The sequence below is a fragment of the Oncorhynchus masou genome, chromosome 26 (genome assembly GCF_036934945.1).
Source record: "Oncorhynchus masou masou isolate Uvic2021 chromosome 26, UVic_Omas_1.1, whole genome shotgun sequence".
In the NCBI taxonomy this organism is placed as follows: Eukaryota; Metazoa; Chordata; class Actinopteri; order Salmoniformes; family Salmonidae; genus Oncorhynchus; species Oncorhynchus masou.
In genome coordinates, this window is record NC_088237.1 from 4,972,393 (window position 1) to 4,994,327 (window position 21,935).

At 43.0% G+C, this 21,935-nt stretch overlaps 2 protein-coding genes across 3 annotated transcripts; one reads left to right on the top strand and one right to left on the bottom strand.

Moving 5' to 3' along the window:
* The first annotated feature begins 396 nt into the window (after positions 1–396).
* On the top strand, positions 397–1,905 carry LOC135514591 (odorant receptor 131-2-like). The gene is made up of 3 exons (XM_064938018.1): positions 397–598; positions 998–1,166; positions 1,302–1,905. The coding sequence occupies exons 1-3, from the start codon at positions 397–399 to the stop codon at positions 1,903–1,905; spliced, it is 975 nt and encodes a 324-aa protein (XP_064794090.1).
* A 3,768-nt stretch (positions 1,906–5,673) lies between these two features.
* LOC135514672 (transmembrane gamma-carboxyglutamic acid protein 3) lies at positions 5,674–21,707 on the bottom strand. 2 transcript variants are annotated; one of them, XM_064938173.1, is made up of 4 exons: positions 21,633–21,707; positions 20,135–20,180; positions 16,608–16,768; positions 5,674–11,298 (listed from the first exon to the last, which is right to left on the bottom strand). In XM_064938173.1, exons 2-4 carry the CDS (start codon positions 20,142–20,144, stop codon positions 10,726–10,728), a joined length of 744 nt encoding a protein of 247 aa, XP_064794245.1. In that variant the 5' UTR covers positions 20,145–20,180; positions 21,633–21,707; the 3' UTR covers positions 5,674–10,725. The 2 variants fall into 2 exon arrangements, with proteins under 2 accessions (XP_064794245.1, XP_064794244.1); XM_064938172.1 differs by lacking the exon at positions 21,633–21,707 and adding an exon at positions 21,402–21,488.
* Positions 21,708–21,935: the final 228 nt, after the last annotated feature.

Consider the following 21,935-nt stretch of genomic DNA (forward strand, 5'->3'; position numbering starts at 1 on the left):
TGGTTCCTTAAAAGGGAGGAGACTATGTTCAAAAATTACTGTAATTTCTGAAAGGTTCATCTGATATGGACTTTTTATTTATCCTTTACTTAACTAGGCAGGTCAGTTAAGAACAAATTCTTATTTACAATGACGGCCTAAACTAGCCAAACCCGGATGATGCTGGGCCAATTGTGCGCCACCCTATGGGACAGCCTGGGATCAAACCAGGGTCTGTGGTGACACCTCTAGCACTGAGATGCAGTGCCTTAGACCGCTGCGCTACCAAGTGCTAGAGTACAAAGCCAAAACAACAGAAAATGTGTCACTGTCCAAATATTTGTACAGACCTCACTGTACATGTAATATAAATATGTTTGTTTAAAGTATTTTTGTCTCTACAGATGCGCCTGAAACATGTCCAATACAACAACCCCATTCCAGCTCCTGTCCAACAACATTTCGTTGACCAATCAGAGGTTGGCAGTGCCCATAAGGACGTTCATGGGCTTTCTGTCTGTGTCTCCATGTCTCCTCTTCCTCTACATCAACACTATCATGCTGTACAGTCTGAAGAGCAAGCCCATGTTCAGAGAGACCTCACGCTACATCTTGTTTGGTAAACCTGGCTACCGGACGTTTTATACAAGAGTATTGAACAGATATTGAGAGAGGATGACAGTGGGGAAAGATACAGGTTGTGTCAAGGCCAGATCTGAACCTAAGCCGCCTCTGTAGAAGTGTGCAGATGCTTCAGCAGTACTGCTAGCCCAATCAGGTCATACATTCCATTTGAAATCTTCCATGGCATGTGGCTTGTTACACGATAACCTGTTCCCAATTCATTTGGTATTTAGCTCTTTAGAAGCTCTAAATGCACTCCAAACTAGCTTTTCATGTATTTGTGAAAGCAAAGATGGGGTAGAATGCATTACAATTCAAGTTGTGTTAAAATACAATCTGTTATTGTGTAATTATTGTATTCCCAACAAATGTTTAACGCTTTCATTTCCGGTAGGTAACCTCCTCTTCGCCGACACCATCCTACTGCTGGCCAGCCAACTGCTGTACATATTAGCCGTCGCTGGGTTGTTTGTGATCCGATATATATGTGTTGTGATTGTGTTGGTGGCTATTTTCACCAGCGCTGTTTCCCCTCTCAACCTGTCTGTGATGTCGCTAGAGAGGTATGTTTGCTTATACCCTTTCCCCTATTTAGTCCCCCAGGCAAAAGAGGTTTCTAACCTCAAGGGTTAAATAAAGGTTAAATAGTGTACTACTTTTGACCATATTTGGTACTCAATAAAAATGATCCTTTCCAGGTACGTGGCTATCTGTTATCCTCTGAGGCATGCCTCCATTGTCACCCCCGGGACTACAGGCGTGGTCATTGCTGTGGTGTGGATCCTGTGTTCCCTAAACACTATCATTAAGCTTGTCATGCTGCTGGTTCTAGAGTCCATGCCCCTGGACCAGTTCATGCAGGAATTCTGCTCTACCGGCGAGCTTTTCCACCTGAAGATTCACAACCAGGTAGACAATGTGTTCATCAGCATCGTCTTCATGACCGTTGGTTTTATCATCATATACTCCTACATCGCTATGATGATGGTAGCCAAGTCAGCCTCCGCAGACAAGGACATAAACAGCAAGGCTCGTAACACGGTTCTCCTGCACCTGATCCAGCTAGGCCTGAGTCTCTCCTCCACCCTGGTTCCTACTATAGTGTCAGCCTTGAAATCCAGAGCAATGGACAAAGCCACACAGATTGAGTATATTGTGTTTATCATCCTGATCATCCTGCCCAGGTGTCTGAGTCCTCTGATCTACGGCCTGAGAGACAAGGCATTCAGACACATCCTCATATACCATCTCACCTGTGGCCTCAGATGCACAGTGGAGCCCATTAAAATCTCCAGCTATTGATGTTTTTTCTTGTAACAGAAACATTTATTCCGTTTTTAATGAAAACTGTTTTTAAGAACTTGTAATAATGCTGAAAGAATGAACTCAACTAAAACACAGGTATGTGAATGTTTTAAAGGGACAATCTGCAGTTGGTACATACTTTTTTACCTTACAAATAAATGGATATGCACCCATTGATTCTTGAAGAATATTACTTATACTTCGGCTTCTGATGGGGTTCGAGGCATTTAGAAGTTTGTTTGACTCTAATGCTCGTAAAACAAAGTAAATGTAAACAAACACTCTATAGCCTCAAAACACGGTTAAAACTATCGTTTTGATATCATGGAACGCCAGTCCTTGCATCCATAGCACTTTGAATTTGAGAGTAGTTACGTTTCTCCTCCGCCTCATCCGTCAGCTTTTTACCGAAACAGTGGCACTTTGTTATTGTTTCAACTGCGGATTGCCCCTTTAACTTGAAACCACAGTATGTATGTTTTCCTGTAATACAATTCATTAAATAAACCCCTTGATTTTTTGGGAATATTTAATAAAAGGGATTTGACCTTCTCATTCTTCCCAAGCTTCATTACCTTGAAATGTTCATTCACTCTTTGATCCATCACAGTGACCCACTCCTCTGTTTGCCCACCAGATGGAGCCAAAGTGCAGTTACAGCCTTCCAGCACCGGCCCTTTGGTCACATACACTGCTTTAACCAGACTGAACAGTGCGCCCAATGATAAGTACAGCTTTCAGTCAGCCTTAACCAGGCTACCTAGCCACACATCCTTCAATGTGCCATGTATATTACACATTTTATCTCATTGCTAAGACATCTCCAAATCAAATAATCTGATCACCCGACTCATACAAAACCAATCACAGACACAACAGAGGCACAGAGAGAGAATCAAGTATGGATAAATGCACTTTAATATATTCACAAAGTAATTCAGCATCATTGCTTTACCAACAAGAGAAAGAGAGAAATTGGCACTTAGTACGGTATGTGGTGTGTGTGACTATCGAGTGATGATGTTATCCATCCACTGTGACAAAGAGGATTTAGTGACAGAGGGATGTGTCCCAAATGGCACCCTATTCCACATTTAGTGCACTAGACCTACATTTGACCAGGATCCATAGGGTGCCATTTGGGACACATACTTTTTCAAAAGTAGTGCACTTTAAAGGGAATACATTTACATGTTAGTCATTTATCAGACGCTCTTATCCAGAGTGACTTACAGTAGTGAGTGCAGACATTTTTCATACTGGTCTCCCATGGGACATGCCATACTGAGCCACATGGCACCCATTTGGGACCAATTTGGGACAGATCCCCCCACAGCCCCCAGCATCCACAATCTGACGTAGATACATTAATTAGCCTACTTACCCAGGGGGCAACATTTGGCATTGTAAACTGGTTTTCTGCTTATAAAGATAACCTGGTTACAACAAGGTAATGGAGACATCTGGGAAAGACCTCATATTTTGGCAGTTAGACGTTTTCTGGTCGCTAACAATGTCTAAAAAAACATAATCCTCTAACAACAGTTTGTAATTGCATGATATTTACACTGAGTGTACAAAACTTTAGGAACAACTGCTCTTTCCATGACAGACTGTCCAGGTGAATAAAGGTGAACGCTATGATCCCTTATTTATGTCAAATCCACTTCAATCAGTGTAGATAAAGAGGAGGAGACGGGTTAAAGAAGATTTTGAACCTTGAGACAGTTGAGACATGGATTGTATGTGTGTGTCATTCAGAGGGTGAATGGACAAGAGTAAATATTCACGTCCCTTATAACGGGGTATGACAGTAGGTGCGAGGCACAAAGGTTTCAGTGTGTGAAGAACTGCTATGCTGCAGGGTTTTTCATGCTCAACAGCTTCCTGTGTGTAACCAACCAACTTGACACAACATGTTGGAGTCAACATGGGTCAGCATCCCTGTGGAACGCTTTCGACACCTTGCAGAGTCCACGCCCGACGAATTGAGGTTGTTCTGAGGGCAAAGGGGAGTGCAACTCAATATTAGGAAGGTGTTCCTAATGTTTTGTACACTGTGTATTTTACTCGTTTCACCCCAATTTAAATATGAAAAGACAGTTGAAGATATGTAATATTGTTAACATTGTAATATTGTATATATTGTTGTCAACTTAACTATACCAAAATATGACAGTAGCTGACTGAATGTATGTTTGTTGCAACCCCCACCCCCTTTATAATACATAGAAAGTGATAGGCAGCAGTACAACCACATGGTTTGTGTTTGAAATTGGGTTAACAGCAAGCTATTTCAACTCTATTGTATTCCATTAGGACCACCACCAATTCCACTGGGTCTGTCATAAGAGACACCCAGCCCCCTTCACATCACCCTCTCCTCCGACTCTCACACTGACCCACATGCAGGCTTGCGTCCCCAAATGGCCCCCTATTCCCTACATGGTCCACTATTTATTGCCAGATCCCTATGGGTCCTGGTCCAAAGAAGTGAACCATATAGGGAATAGGGTGACATTTGAGACCCAGGAAGTCCAGTATATCCACAACCAGACAGAACCAGGAGGAAGCATAAACCACAGTTGCTCTGGTCCAGGGTGTTACATGCGGCAAGCCTTGTTGAAGAAGGCCACATGTAATGTCCTGGACCAGAGACAGACTGTATGGTACTTTGGTCAAAGACACGTAAGTATTAATAAAGCATTTGTCAGGCTGAACCCATTTAATGGACATCCAGTAACAAGAGAATGAGTATTTGGACATTTCTAACATTTCAGTGGTTTCTTCGTGATAACTGGGTGAAATCAACTTTAACAGAGTGGGAGGCCAGGCTGTGGCTTATGTAACTGTATCTGAACTAACTGAATGTTGATGAGGCCTGGATTGTCCAAGGTTCATTAGTCTAGGAGACCTATCTAAGCTACTCTCACTTGTAACCCTCATTTATGCACCGTAGGTAGAAACAGCTGTTATACACTGATACAGGGTCAGATGTTTTTCATCCCGCTACTGGTAAAGGTTAGAATTGCAGTTTTCTGATCCTATACCTGTTGTTGACTGATTTATGTAACAGTGGAGAGCAGCAAGCAGTGTTCTTCGTAATGAACTCCCTGTAGCATTGGCCTGATCCCAGATCTGTTTGTGCTCTTGCCAACTCCATTGCTGTCATTTTGAAGTCAATGTTAGGCATGACAATGAGTGACAGGAGTTGGCAAGATAGCACAAACAGATCAGCATTCAGGCTAATGTAGCATCACTATAAACCAATCATATAAGTCCATCTCATTGTGCTCACAGTTCTTTCTTGAGGCGTGATCATGAATAGAGCCAATGGTTTTTCTAAACAGGTTCAACTTCTGGCCCCTATTTGTGAGGCTTCAAGGTTCGTCTTTCTAAACATTGAACAGCATCACAAGCACAGTCACTTCTAGACTAGTGATATAGGCTTCGTCCCAGATGGCACCCTATTCCCTATATAGTGGACTACTTTTGACCAGGGCACCGAGGCCTCTGGTCAAAAGAAGTGCATTTCATAGGGAACAGAGTGCCATTTGGGATGTAGACATAGTGTTGAACCCAAGTCATTGACAAAAATGATCAGATATTCATGCACCCATTAAAAACCATTAGAAAACATCAACCGTAGTGTGCCATATATATCTACAGTGCATTCGGAAAGTATTCAAACCCCTTGACTTCTTCCACATTTTGTTAGGTTACAGGCTTATTCTAAAATTGATTAAATAGTTTTTTCCCTCATCAATTTACACACAATAATCCATAATGACAAAGCAAAAACAGTTCTAATTAAAATGTATTAATAATAAAAAACTGAAATATGACATTTACATAAGTATTCAGACCTTTTACTCATTACTTTGTTGAAGCACCTTTGGCAGCAATTACAACCTCAATTCTTCTTGGGTATGACGCTACAAGCTTGGCACACCTGTAATTGGGGAGTTTCTCCCATTCTTCTCTGCAGATCCTCTCAATCTCTGTCAGGTTGGATGGGGAGCGTTGCTGTACAGCTATTTTCAGGTCTCTCCAGAAATGTTTGATCAGGTTCAAGTCCGAGCTCTGACTTGGCCACTCAAGGACATTCAGAGACTTGTCCCGAAGCCACTCCTACACAGGCTTTGTGCTTGGGGTCGTTATCTTGTTGGTAGGTGAACCTTCACCCCAGTCCTGAGGTCCTGAGCGCTCTGGAGCAGGTTTTCATCAAGGATCTCTCTGTGTTTTGCTCTGTTCATCTTTCCCTCGATCCTGACTCGTCTCTCAGTCCCTGCTGCTGAAAAACATCCCCACAGCATGATAATGCCACCACCATACTTCACCGTAGGGATGGTGCCAGGTTTCCTTTCGATGTGACCCTTGGCATTTAGGCCAAATAATCTAGTTTCTCATGGTCTGAGACTCTTTAGGTGGCTTTTGGCAAGCTCCAGATGTGCTGTCATGTGCCTTTTACTGAGGAGTTGCTTCCGTCTGGCAACTCTACCATAAAGGCCTGATTGGGGGAGTGCTGCAGAGATAGTTGTCCTTCTGGAATGTTCTCCCATCTCCACAGAGGAACTCTAGAGCTGTCAGAGTGACCATCTGGTTATTGGTCACCTCACTGACCAAGGACCTTCGCCCCCGATTGCTCAGTTTGGCTGGGCGGCCAGCTCTACGAAGAGTCTTGGTGGTTCCAAACGTCTTCTATTTAAGAATGATGGAGGCCACTGTGTTCTTGGGGACCTTCAATACTGCAGACATTTTTTGGTACGCCAACCCCAAATCTGTGTCTCAACATAATCCTGTCTCGGATCTCTACGGACAATTCCTTCGTCCTCATGGCTTGGTTTTTGCTCTGACATGCACTGTCAACTGTGGGACCTTATAAAAAAACAGGTGTGTGCCTTTCCAAATCATGTCCAATCAATTGAATTTATCACAGGTGGATTCCAATCAAGTTGTAAAAATATCTCAAATATGATCAGTAGAAGCAGGATGCACCTGGGCTCTATTTCGATTCTCCCGCACTGGGCTATGCAGGCGAACCGGGGACACCGTGCGCAGGGCTGGTGCCATGTAAGCCGGCCCAAGGAGACGCACTGGTGATCAGATGCGTAGATCCGGCTTCATGGCATTTGGCTCGACGCTCACTCTAGCCCGGCCGATACGCGGAGCTGGAATGTACCGCACCGGGCTATGAACCCACACTGGGGACATCGTGCGCACCACAGCATAACACGGTGCCTGCCCGGTCTCTCTAGCCCCGGTAAGCACAGGAAGTTGGCGTAGGTCTCCTACCTAGCGTCGCCATACTCCCTGATAGCCCCCCCCCAATACATTTTTGGGGCTGACTCTCGGGCTTCCATCCGCGTCGCCGTGCTGCCTCCTCATACCAGCGCCTCTCCGCTTTTCCCGCCTCCAGTTCTTCCTTGGGGTGGCGATATTCTCCAGGCTGCTCCCAGGGTCCTTCTCCGTCAGGGATCTCCTCCCAAGTCCATTTATCCAAATAGTGCAGCCTCTCCCACTGCTGCTGCTGCTGCTGCTGCTGCCTCTGTTGTTTCTCCTGCCTGTTGACACGCCGCTTGGTCCTGTTGTGGTGGGTGATTCTGTTACGGTTTTCTATGTGCGAAGGAGAGTCGGACCAAAATGCGGCGTGTAGATTGCGATCCATGTTTAATAAACAAAAGTAAACACGAATCAAAATACAAAAAACAACAAACGTAACAAGAAAACCGAAAACAGCCTATACTGGTGTAAACTAACACCGAACAAGGACAGGAAAAGGACATAAGGACAAAAGGACAATCACCCACGAAACACTCAAAGAATATGGCTGCCTAAATATGGTTCCCAATCAGAGACAACGATAAACACCTGCCTCTGATTGAGAACCACTTCAGACAGCCATAGATTCACCTAGAACACCCCACTAAGCTACCATCCCAATACATGTGAAAAAAAAAACAATACAAAACACACCACATACAAAAACCCATGTCACACCCTGGCCTGACCAAATAAATGAAGAAAACACAAAATACTAAGACCAGGGCGTGACATGTGTGTAGACTTCTGAGGGGAAAACAGTATTTAATCAATTTTAGAATAAGGCTGTAACATAACAAAATGTGGAAAGAGTCAAGGAGTCTGAATACTTTCCGAACGCACTGTATATTTACATGTACATGCATGAATATATAGATATAATAAAGAACATAAACAATTGTTTTTGTGGAGTATTTCAATCTTTAGTGAAGTGAATTTTTAAGGAGAGTTTGGGCACAAATACAGGATCTCACACACACATACACGCACACACACTCTCACACATTGTTCATTCCATGAATATGAATCAGCACAAACTGTAGAATAGATGTCAGTGTAAAGAGCCTTGAGAGCCCGGGGACACTAGGAACTAGTCAGCAGACAGAAACAGACAATGCTTGCATCATCAGAAGCAGACAGACAGTGCTCACATCATCAGAAGCAGCCAGCATCTAGCTCCTCTAGAAAGGAAAGGACCATTGCAGTAGCCCTGTGTCCATCCCTCCTTCCCTTCGCTGCAGAAGCCCTAGTGTTTTGTCATCCCTCCTTCCTTGGAAAACTGCAGAGCAGACTAAGCCCAGGCCAGACGCTTACATTGCTAACCTTGAGGAGAAGGCCCCAGACAGGCCAGAGGGCATCTCCCGCTCCCTATCTCCCTCTCTCTCTCTGCCCTTGGTCGCTCCTTTTCTCTCTCCCCTGTGTAAAAAACAGGTACTCCAGGTATTGCAGTACAAGTCAGAGTTATCTTGTGATCCCATTTGGTCCAGCCATTGGCAGTGGTTAGTATATAACATAGAGACTGTTACTGCTGGCAACCAGAGCTGATTCTGAAACACTACTTCTGTTGCATGTCCTGGTTGGTGGATGTCTGGTTCAACAAGGTTTGAACACCAACAAAACGAGACACAAGTGAAAAAGCAGTCAAAAGGCAAACAACAAAACAAGAAGAGACTAAAGAAAAGAAGAGCATTTGTACCATTCAGCAGTCATGATGGTGATATACCCGACCATGGCTCACTAGTCTAGAGATTTCTTACGCATCTATTTAAACAAGATTTTAAAAAGTAGCAATTGTAAACAGTTATAGCACAGCAGTACTGAAGCCAGCATTGTAAAACTCACTCTGCAGCTTTGAGAGGGATAGGCTGAGGGTTGACTGGAATGTTGTCAGAGCTACTGATTGTGCTTCCTCTGTGTGTGTGTGTGTGTGTGTGTGTGTGTGTGTGTGTGTGTGTGTGTGTGTGTGTGTGTGTGTGTGTGTGTGTGTGTGTGTGTGTGTGTGTGTGTGTGTGTGTGTGTGTGTGTGTGTGTCCGTGCCTGCGTACCCGTGTGTGTGTGTGTTGGGTGTGTGCATTCGTGCGTACTTGTGTGTGTGTGTGTGTGCGTGCGTGCGTACATGTGCGTGTGTGTGTGTCTGCGTACCCGTGTGTGTGTTTGTGTGTGCATTCGTGCGTACCTGTGTGTGTGTGTGTGTGTGTGTGTGTGTGTGTGTGTGTGTGTGTGTGTGTGTGTGTGTCCTTGTGCGTGCGTGCGTACCTGTGTGTCTTTGTTTATGTGTGTAAGATAGTATATTTACTGGTTAGCTTAATAAAGGACTGAAATTAATTATCAGGTCATTCAATTATTTTCTAATTAGCCAAAAACTCAAATACCTGATTGACATTTTGAGATAGTATGCGTGTTCTTCCCACCATAGACTTGGAGTGCATCCGTTTCCTCTTAATTCAAGGCCCTTCCATGACCAGAGGATGTATGTGGAGAAAGACGGCCTTGGCGTTGGATTCAGACAAAGAGGAGAAACACTGAAGATCCCAACTCATCCACTGTGTCTGGCTGCATCCTCTTCATAATAAGATAGTCCTATAGTCCCATAGTCCACAAGCACTGGCTACTGTTTCTGTTTGTTAAACCATACTATTTTCAATAAATGAAAGAATATACTTTTTCTTTTCATTTTGTGTGTTTAGAAAGCAGTACACGTAATCAGCAGTGCACATTTGGCAAATCAACTCTCCTTTATCATGAGTCATGGCACAACTCTGGAGAGGAAGAAGTACTACTGAGGGCTTGGAAACTTCCTCACTACCTTCATCCACACAGTAGTCTCTTCCTCTCAGGGGATGGAGGGTGACTTGGCAATGTTCCATTCCTCTCACAACCACGTCCCAAATGACCCTGGTCAAAAGTAGTGAGTACACTATGTAGGGAATAGGGCACCATTTGGGATGGCTGACACATTTAAAGGTGCCTCAGGGTGTCCGGGAAAGGTGTCGTTTCTTCAGTGTTTAGGGGGGATGGCAGTGTAGACGCAGCGATTGTATTTCTCCAAGTGACTAGCTACAGCTGGTGTGATGAGAGAAAGGTGGTAAAGTAGACAGTATAAATATACAGTTATTATGGATATAGCGCTTCACTGCAGAGTCATACGCACTAGTAAACAATGACCACCACATTCAGAGTACAGTGAGAAACACTGATGCATAACAACAACGCAAAATCAAAACACGCCTGCCAAACCCCAGGCATTGGCAAGATAGATAACTCAAGAAGAAAACACAGTGTAGCACAGATCATCGTCGTTCCAAACCTTGTACAGTAGTCAGTCAGCGATAGATACAACAAGTGCTTCAAGATATTAGATACCACAGTGCATTCTTTCCCACGGATAGCTAGCAGTTTGCCAGCCCCTCAGACCAGAGACAAGGACAATGGAGGGAGGGATGGATCTGACAGTATGACGCCCGGCCCAGCCTCCCTCCCTCCATCCCTCCCTGCTTACTTCTCCTTGACAATCTCCTCATATTTGGGCGGAGGGTCGCTGTACGGCGCCGACACCTCGTCGCTGCTGCTCTCCAGGTGTCCTGTCACCTCCTCATAGGAAGGAGGAGGTGTGGCACCGGAGAGACGCGACGCTACTGACACAGACGAATCCTGGACGTACAGGGCTGAGCGAGTGTTCTGAGGGTGGGAGTGAGGTTCTTGGGGAACGTTTGCAGCGCAAACCAGCGACCCTCCTCCACTTCCTCCTACTACTCTCTCCACCCCACTCACCACCACCGTGGGCCTGGATAAGGGGGTCTCGGAGTGGGATGGCGTGTCCCGGTGGACCAGGATGCGCGGCAGGCTGCGGGTGTTGCGGTTGTTCATGTAGCGGTTCTGGGTGTAGGCGGGCCGCCGCCGTGTGGCCTTCTGCAGCTGGCACCTCCAGATGAGGAAGAGGGCGATGAGGAGGAGGAGAGCCACGCCCAGCAGGGGAACCACCATGTAGAGGTGGCCCTCTGAACGGCCGTCCCTGGTCTGCTCGTGGCTGCTCACCGTGTACACACTGCGAGTCTTCCAGAACTCCATCTGGTGGAGAGTAGAGGCAGGTTGGCATTTATTAAGACCAAAAAGCAAATTTCTGTTTTCATGAATTTTGACGATATAGTAAATTTTGACTTTGCAGCTGGCCCATCTACACTGTAAAAAAACAACAACAAGTGTTTCAACTAAATATTATTAAGTGTTTTTTTTGTTTACTCAACTTTTTGGTCAGTGTTACCTGAACTTTAAAAAATGTGATAACAATTGCCAAAAATTCTGTCAAATTAAAATGTGTTTACTCAAAGTGTCTCATATGTTCATTCAACTACAAATTATTTTTGGGACATCTTACCTAAAAAAGGTTGTGGAACTAGTTAAACACAGTGATTTTCACATACAACTTCTTCAAACTTTCATGTACATAGTTCACATTACAGTACATAGTTACATTGCACATGGTCATTTATACAGTAATTCATGTCCAACATGTCTACACCTGGGATTTGAACTGACAAACTATTGGTTCAAAGCATTCCAATCTTCCTGCGACACCACCATGTCTGTGTCAATAACTGATTTCACCTGTATTGCTACACATTGCACTTAAACAAATACCTTAGCTCTGAGATTTACATTTTAAGTGCAAAGTATAACCTTAAAGCCCTATTGGGATGGGCTAAGTTTTACTGTGGGAGCTCAGGTAATGTAATTATGTGCACGAGAACAAATCACCACATCCATCATTTTAGTCCTGTCCGAATCTGCCATGTCAGTTGTTTTTACTTGGCAGGAACGTTATTATCCCAGCCCTAAAAACCTACTGTTTTTCGGCAAACTCCCAGGTCCTCTGATAATATTTAGCCAGTGCAAATCGTCATCCCTGTGTTTTGAGGGATTATTACAGAGTTTAATGGGTGCTGCACTCAGTTTGGGTAAAAACACGGGGAAAAAATTGACGCTTAAAACAAAGTGATATTCACATAGCCTACAAATGAATGATAAGCTTTGTCACATATCAACTTTCCTGGTGCAAAACTTCTATTTTAAAAGATGAGTGGTCTGCATAGGTTACACATGGTTCTCATTGATATGCATTGTCTTTCTCAAAATACAATGTCCATAAACATTTTTGTTTGTGGTCTGAATCATCCACTGGAAAAACAGACATGCTGGGGTAATAATTACATCAATGTTCTATGTAATTAGTCCTGTCTTTCATCCACTGGAAAAACACATTCTGGGGTAATAATTACATAAACAATGTTCTTTTCTAGTCCTGTCTTTGGAAAAACAGACATGCTGGGGTAATATTCATAACCGATGTTCTACAGTGAATAAGTCCTGTCTGATTCATCCACTGGAAAAACAGACATTGGGGTTTTGTATAGAGTCTGAATCATCCACTGGAAAAACAAACATGCCGGGGTAATGATTACATAACCGATGTTTAAGTAAGTCCTGTCACTCATCCACTGGAAAAACAGACATGCTGGGGTAATAATTACATAACCAATGTTCTATAGTAATACTAGTCCTGTCTGAATCATCCACTGGAAAAACAGACATGCTGGGGTAATAATTACATAAACAATGTTCTATAGTAATACTAGTCCTGTCTGAATCAAGCACTGGAAAAACAGACATGCCATAACCGATGTTCTATAGTAATACTAGTCCTGTCTGAATCATCCACTGGAAAACAAACATGCTGGGGTAATAATTACATAACCAATGTTCAATAGTCCTGTCTGAATCATCCACTGGACAAACAGACATGCTAGTAATTACATAACCGATGTTCTATAGTAATACTAGTCCTGTCTGAATCAAGCACTGGAAAAACAGACATGCTGGGGTAATAATTACATAACCGATGTTCTATAGTAATACTAGTCCTGTCTGAATCAAGCACTGGAAAAACAGACATGCTGGGGTAATAATTACATAACCAATGTTCTATAGTAATACTAGTCCTGTCTGAATCATCCACTGGAAAAACAGACATGCTGGGGTAATAATTACATAACCGATGTTCTATAGTAATACTAGTCCTGTCTGAATCATCCACTGGAAAAACAGACATGCTGGGGTAATAATTACATAACCCTGTAATTTTACTGAATCATCCACTGGAAAAACAGACATGTTCTGGTCCTGGTACATGCTGGGGATTACATAACCAATGTTCTATAGTTATACTAGTCCTGAATCATCCACTGGTTTAAAAACAGACCTGAAACATATTAGTTATTGTGTTAATTGTTTGTTTTCAGACGAAGTCAGGAAAAACCCACTGGAAAAACAGACATGCTGGGGTAATGATTACATAACCAATGTACTATAGTTATACTAGTCCTACCTGAAACACCCACTGGAAAAACAGTCTGGGTTTTACATGTTTCTGTGGGTAATAATTACATAAGTGTTCCAATGTACTATAGTTATACTAGTCCTACCTGAAACACCCACTGGAAAAACAGACATGCTGGGGTAATGATTACATAACCGATGTACTATAGTTATACTAGTCCTACCTGAAACACTGGAAGAACCACTGGAAAAACCGATGTACATGCTGAAACACCCACTGGGTAATGATTACATAACCAATGTACTATAGTTATACTAGTCCTACCTGAAACACCCACTGGAAAAACAGACATGCTGGGGTAATGATTACATAACCAATGTACTATAGTTATACTAGTCCTACCTGAAACACCCACTGGAAAAACAGACATGCTGGGGTAATGATTACATAACCAATGTACTATAGTTATACTAGTCCTACCTGAAACACCCACTGGAAAAACAGACATGCTGGGGTAATGATTACATAACCAATAACTATAGTTATACTAACCTGTGGAAAAACAGACACTGGGGTAATGATTATAACCAATGTTATACTAGTCCTACCTGAAACACCCACTGGAAAAACAGACATGCTGGGGTAATGATTACATAACCAATGTACTATAGTTATACTAGTCCTACCTGAAACACCCACTGGAAAAACAGACATGCTGGGGTAATGATTACATAACCAATGTACTATAGTTATACTAGTCCTACCTGAAACACCCACTGGAAAAACAGACATGCTGGGGTAATGATTACATAACCAATGTACTATAGTTATACTAGTCCTACCTGAAACACCCACTGGAAAAACAGACATGCTGGGGTAATGATTACATAACCAATGTACTATAGTTATACTAGTCCTACCTGAAACACCCACTGGAAAAAACCACATGCTGGGGTAATGATTACATAACCAATGTACTATAGTTATACTAGTCCTACCTGAAACACCCACTGGAAAAACAGACATGCTGGGGTAATAATTACATAACCAATGTACTATAGTAATACTAGTCCTGTGAGAAGAGGTATATAGAAGTGAAATCAGTTATTGACACAGACATGGTGGCGTAGCTGGAAGAATGGAATTCTGTGAACCAATAAGTTGATAGTTAAATAGTTAACCAATAACTACCCGGAATTCTAAATGTACCCTTTTTGCACTCGTCTCTTTTGACTTATCACATACGCTGCTGGTACTGTATTGGAGTTAAGTTTGTGCCAACAATAATTATTGTTGGCACAAACAGTTGGACCAAAAGGTAGAGCAAACTAAAGAAATGCTGTGGAAACAGTTAAGTAATAATACAGTTGAAGTCGGAAGTTTACATACACTTAGGTTGGAGACATTAAAACTCAATTTTCAACCACTCCACACATTTCTGTTTAACCAAGTTTTGGCAAGTCGGTTATGACATATAGTTTGTGCATGACACAAGTAATTTTTCCAACAAATGTTTACAGACAGATTATTTCTGATTTACCTTATCACATTTCCAGTGGGTCAGAAGTTGACATACACTAAGTTGACTGTGGCTTTAAACAGCTTGGAAAATTCCAGAAAATTATATCCAGGGTTTAGAAGCTTCTGATGGGCTAATTGACATAATTTTAGACAATTGGAGGTGTACCTGCTGATGCATTTCAAGGCCTACCTTCAAACTCAGTGCCTCTTTGCTTGACATCATGGGAAAATCAAAAGAAATCAGCCAAGACCTCAGAAAAACAATTGTAGACCTCCACAAGTCTGGTTCATCCTTGGAAGCAATCTCCAAACGCCCGAAGGTACCACATTCATCTGTACAAACAATAGTACGCAAGTTTAAACACCATGGGACAACGCAGCCGTCATACCGCTCAGGAAGAAAACGTGCTCTGTCTCCTAGAGATGAACGTACTTTGGTGCGAAAAGTGCAAATCAATTCCAGAACAACAGCAAAGGACCTCGTGAAGATGCTGGAGGAAACAGGTACAAAAATATCTATATTCACAGTAAAACAATTTCCACATCAACATAACCTGAAAGTCTGCTCAGCAAGAAAGAAGCCACTGCTCCAAAACCTCCACGAAAAAGCCAGACTGCGGTTTGCAACTGCACATGGGGACTAAGATCGTACTTTTTGGAGAAATGTCCTCTGGTCTGATGAAACAAAAAGAGCACTGTTTGGCCATAATGACCATGGTTATGTTTGGAGGAAAAAGGGGGAGGCTTGCAAGCTGAAGAACACCATCCCAACCATGAAGTACAGGGGTGGCAGCATCATGTTGTGGGGGTGCTTTGCTGCAGGAGGGACTGGTGCACTTACAAAATAGATGGCATCATGAGGCAGGAAAATGATATGGATATATTGAAGCAACATCTCAAGACATCAGTTAAAGCCGGGTCGCAAATGGGTCTTCCAAATGGACAATGACCCCAAGCATACTTCCAAAGTTGTGGCAAAATGGCTTAAGGGCATCAAAGTCAAGGTATTGGAGTGGCCATCACAAAGCCCTGACCTCAATCCCATAGAAAATGTGTGGGCAGAACTGAAAAAGTGTGTGTTTGCAAGGAGGCCTACAAACCTGACTCAGTTACACCGGCTCTGTCAGGAGGAATGGGCCAAAATTCATCCAACTTATTTGTACTAGGATTAAATGTCAGGAATTGCGAAAAACTGAGTTTAAATGTATTTGGCGTGTATGTAAACGCACGATTTCAACTGTAATTATTTGCTCAGATTCATGATAATAACCGCCAACCTGCGAGGAAAAGGGAGGATAAGAGGAGACGGGTGTAGAAGAGGAGTAGAGAGGACAGAAAAGAGGACAGAAGAGGACAGAAGTGAGGAGAGAGGGTGAAGACGAGGAGAGGAGAGACGTGTGTTATAACACACATAATGTATGGGCACATACATGTATAACCAAAACTCAATAACCAGAACTCAATGATTCAGCCCAGTAATCAATAAATCTGTGTATCTAAAGAGGAGTGTGATATAATTTACTGTTCTCTCTTTGTTCTCGAACACTTCATTGGCCTCCTCGAAGCTGCAGCTCTCCTCCACACACTCCCGTTCGATGTTACCCTGTCTGAACTCCTCCAGGAAACTGTTGGCTCGGGGGAAGCGCTTGAGGAGAGAGTGAGCATCCTTTCCATCTAGGAACGCTACAAAGAGAAAGATTGGAGAGTGAGCGTGTGTGTGTTTGTGAGCATCCTTCCCATCTAGGAATGCAACTGACTCACAGCGAGGAGAACATGAAAGAGCATGACACAAACACACACTCAAACACACACACTCCCTCTGCGTGGAGAAGAGCTGCAGCTTCGAGAAGGTGACCTGTGGCCGGTTGACCTTGGTTATCTATTCTTATGTATTCACACATTCTGTTGAACACACACACACACACACACACACACACACACACACACACACACACACACACACACACACACACACACACACACACACACACACACACACACACACACACACACACACACACACACACACACACACACGCACAGTGTTCCCTTTCCAATGGGGAGCAGTCAAAGGTTGTGTCCCAAACGGCAACCCATTCCCTATAGGGCTTGGTCAAAAGTAGAGCACTATACAAGGGCTAGGGCGCCATTTGGGAGGCACACAGAGAGAGCAACTGATACAACGCATCCGGAAAGTATTCAGACCCCTTCAATTTCCCACATTTTGTTAAATTACTGTCACGCCTTGGTCTTAGTATTTTGTGTTTTATTTTATTAGTTAGTCAGACCAGGGTGTGACATGGGTTAATGTATTGTATTTTCTTATTGGAGTTTGTAGTAGTTGGGATTGTAGCTGATTAGGGGTGTGTGTGTTTAATAGGTTTGGCTGCCTGAGGCGGTTCTCAATCAGAGTCAGGTGATTCTCGTTGTCTCTGATTGGGAACCGTATTTAGGTAGCCTGGTTTCGCTTTGCATTTCGTGGGTGATTGTTCCTGTCTCTGTGTAGTGTGCACCAGTCAGGCTGTAATAGGTTTCACGTTCCGTTTGTTGTTTTTGTATTTATTAAGTTATTTCATGTATAGTTTGTTTGTTTGTTTTCACATTAAACATGAGTAACTTACACGCTGCATTTCGGTCCGACTTTCTTTCAACAAAAGAAGAACGCCGTTACAATTACATACAATTACACACAATACCCTATAATGACATAGTGAAAAATGTTTTTTTTTTAGATATTTTTACAATTAACATTTTTACTTATTTACATAAGTATTCAGACCCTTGAGATGTTTCTATTGATTGGACATGATTTGCAAAGGCACACACATGTCTATATAAGGTCCCACAGTTGACAGTGCATGTCAGAGCAAAAACCAAGCCATGAGGTCAAAGAAATTGTCGGTAGACCTCCGAGACAGGATTGTGTTTAGGCACAGATCTGGGGAAGGGTTCCAAAAAATGTCTGCAATATTGAAGGTGCCCAAGAACACAGTGGCCTCTATCATTCTTTAATGGAAGAAGTTTGGAACCACCAAGACTCTTCCTAGAGCTGGCCACCCAGCCAAACTGAGTAATTGGGGAAGAAGGCCCTTTGTCAGTGAGGTGACCAATAACCTGATGACAACTCTGACAGAGCTCCAGAGATCCCCTGTGGAGATGGGAGAACATTCCAGAAGGACAACCATCTCTGCAGCACTCCACCAATCAGGCCTTTATGGTAGTGTGGCCAGACGGAAGCCCTAAAAGGCCCATGACAGCCTGCTTGGTTTGCCAAAAGGCACCTAAAGTCTCTCAGACCATGAATAACAAGATTCTCGGATCTGATGAAACCAAGATTAAACTATTTGGCCTGAATGCCAAGTGTCACGTCTGGAGGAAACCTGCCGCCATCACTATACTGAAGTACGGTGGTGGCAGCATCATGCTGTGGGGATGTTTTTCAGCGGCAGGGACTGGGAGACTAGTCAGGATCAAGGGAAAGATGAACAGAGCAAAGTACAGAGAGATCCTTGATGAAAACCTGCTCCAGAGCGCTCAGGACCTCAGACTGGGGAGAAGGTTCACCTTCCAACAGGTCAACGACCCTAAGCAACACAGCCAAGACAACGCAGGAGTGGCTTCGGGACAAGTCTCTGAATGTCCTTGAGTGGCCCCGCCAGAGCCCGGACTTGAACCCGATCGAACATCTCTGGAAAGACCTGAAAATAGCTGTGCAGTGACGCTCCCCATCCAACCTGACAGAGCTTGAGAGGATCTGCAGAGAAGAATGGGAGAAACTCCCCAAATGCAGGTGTGCCAAGCTTGTAGCGTCATAACAAGAAGAATCATGGCTGTAATCGCTGCTAAAGGTGCTTCAATAAAGTACTGAGTAAAGGGACTGAATGCTTACACTACCGTTCAAAAGTTTGGGGGCACTTAGAAATGTCCTTGTTTTTGAAAGAAAAGCACATTTTTTGCCATTAAAATAACATTAAATTGATCAGAAATACAGTGTTGACATTGTCAATGTTGTAAATGACTATTGTTGCTGGAAACGGCTGATTTTTTATGGAATATCTACATAGGTGTACAGAGGCCAATTATCAGCAACCATCACTCCTTTGTTCCAATGGCACATTGTGTTAGCTAATCCAAGTTCATCATTTTAAAAGGCTAATTGGTCATTAGAAAACCCTTTTGCAATTATGTTAGCACAGCTGAAAATGTTTGTTCTGATTAACTGTCCTTCTTTAGACTAGTTGAGTATCTGGAGCATCAGCATTTATGGGTTTGATTACAGGCTCAAAATGGCCAGAAACAAATAACTTTCTTCTGAAACTCATCAGTCTATTCTCTTTCTGAGAAATGAAGCCTGTTTCATGCGAGAAATTGCCAAGAAACTGAAGATCTGGTACAACGCTATGTAGAACAGTGCAAACTGGCCCTAACCAGAATAGAAAGAGGAGTGGGAGGCCCCAGTCCACAACTGAGCAAGAGGACAAGTACATTAGAGTGTTTAGTTTGAGAAACAGACGCCTCACAAGTCCTCAACTGGCAGCTTCATTAAATAGTACCTGCAAAACACCAGTCTCAATGTCAACAGTGAAGAGGCGACTCCGGGATGCTGACCTCCAAGACAGAGTTCCTCTGTCCAGTGTCTGTGTTCTTTTTCCCATCTTAATATTTTCTTTTTATTGCCCAGTCTGAGATATGGCTTTTTCTTTGCAGCTCTGCCTCGAAGGCCAGCATCCCGGAGTCCCCTCTTCAATGTTGACATGTTTTTGCTTCATCATTATGGGGTATTGTGTGTAGATTGAAGAGGGAAAAAAACAAATGTAATCAATTTTAGAACAAGGCTGTAACGTAACAAAATGTGGAAGGAGTCTAGGGGTCTGAAAACTTTCTGACTGCACTGTACATATACAAACCCCGTATACAATAATGCAATACTGTTTAAGTATAGTTATAGTACAGTTCTAACACTGTTATGATACAGGTTATAATACAGTTGTTCCAATGAACAGATTAGCCATAGGAGATCCAGAGGAGCAGGCCATGCTATGTTCTTACCTTCCGCCATCCTACCAGCCTGCTACTCAGACCAAGACTTTCTAACCTGTGGGAGGAGAGAAGAGGAAAGAGGAGCACAAAGTCAGGCCGCAGTGTACCCTGATAAAATGCAATAAGAAATTCAGCCATTTTCCCAATGTTTATGATAAAATAACAACAGGCTACTACTATGATCTTGATATTACATGTCTTACAAAATCATAAAGTATATTGTATTGAGAAATAATAACGTTGCAAATGCCTCATGATAAAATGTTTACGATTGCGAACAGTTGCTTTTTAGGAATGTCATCCCCCTCCACCTCCACCTCTTCAATCCATGATGGGTGCAGCTGGATTTCTACTTAAATCAGGGCGCTGGGCATGATGTCATACAGTAGCCCACACATAAAATGGTTCTTACATGTGTTTCTGGCAAAGACACCGAGTTTCAATAATGCATGGTGGAGGAACATGCTCTCTATAATAGGGATGTATATGCTTTATAAATTGATCACCATATTGTAGCCTAGGAGTCGCGTGAGAGGCAACGTAACCCCTCCCCCCAACCCCATCCTGGATGCTGCCAAAATTAAATAATTTCGAGAAGGCGCGTGTGGAGATGGAATATTAAAATGTAATCTGCTGTAGAAAACGGAGATATATGAGCGCAAGCAGCACGCACGGTAGATCGCGCGAACCATCTGCCATACAGATAAACGAGCCCTATACATCAACTCTCTCCAGCCTCCTGTAGACCAACAACACAGATGCTTGCAAGGCAAGCCCTTACAAGCACACCCCGGCCTCAGTTTGCACATCCACAATCTCAAATAAGTAGGCTACCATGTAAAATGAGGGGGGGGATATATTCTGAAAGAATAATTTCATGCCCTATTTGTAATTACACTTAAAGGGAAAAATATGGTAATATAATATTCAACAAGAATGTAAATAATCTAAAGAATGACATTTGAAGAAAAACAATGACTTGAAAAATGTGTGATTGTCGTGACCTTAGCCAAAGATCCCTCTGCTCTTGCTGCCATAATATAAAATGAAACATTTATAAAGACCCTTGTTGAGTTACAGTCATTTTTCTGGAAAAGCAGACCATTGCTGACTGTCTGGCTGTCGCTTTACTCTAATTCTCTCTCTCTACCATTATACGACGATCTCTGATCATAAAATGTGTTTTTCTCTAGCCTACTCAAATTAAACACTGTCCCTCATAAGTGTTCGTCTATAACATAACTAGTTTAGAAATTAACCGAAGAAGAAACCCTACCTTCCACTCTCCAGCTACAGCAAAGGGCTTTCAATATCCATCCGCGTCATTGCTATACGGGATCCGTGGGATGTACAACTCTGACGTCACCCCATTGAATTTGAAATCTGATGAGGTTCACCCTAACTGGTAAGGATTATGGTTAATTATAGGGTTAGGGTAAGTGTTGGGGTTAAAATTAGGGTTAGGGTATAGGGAGTGGAAGTCCCAATGATTCGGAATAGCACTTACCTTTTTAATAAGTGAGAACCCCACCACATGAGACAGTACCACACTGTGACCGAAATATCGCCCATGCAATGGCAGAAGAGGAATCCCCGGCCTTGTCCAATGAAATGACTCCTAGGAATTGGGAGACAGCCCTCTATGAATACGGAGACATTCGGGTGATGGAGTTGTTGAAAAAAAGCGCCCCCAGCTTCATCTAATTCGTCTTGTGTGGTGCTGGTAGAATATGATGTGTGTGTTTAACCAATCAATGTTTTGCTGTTTATCCGTGATTTCACTCTTGTTCAGGGTATTTATGAAAGCCTT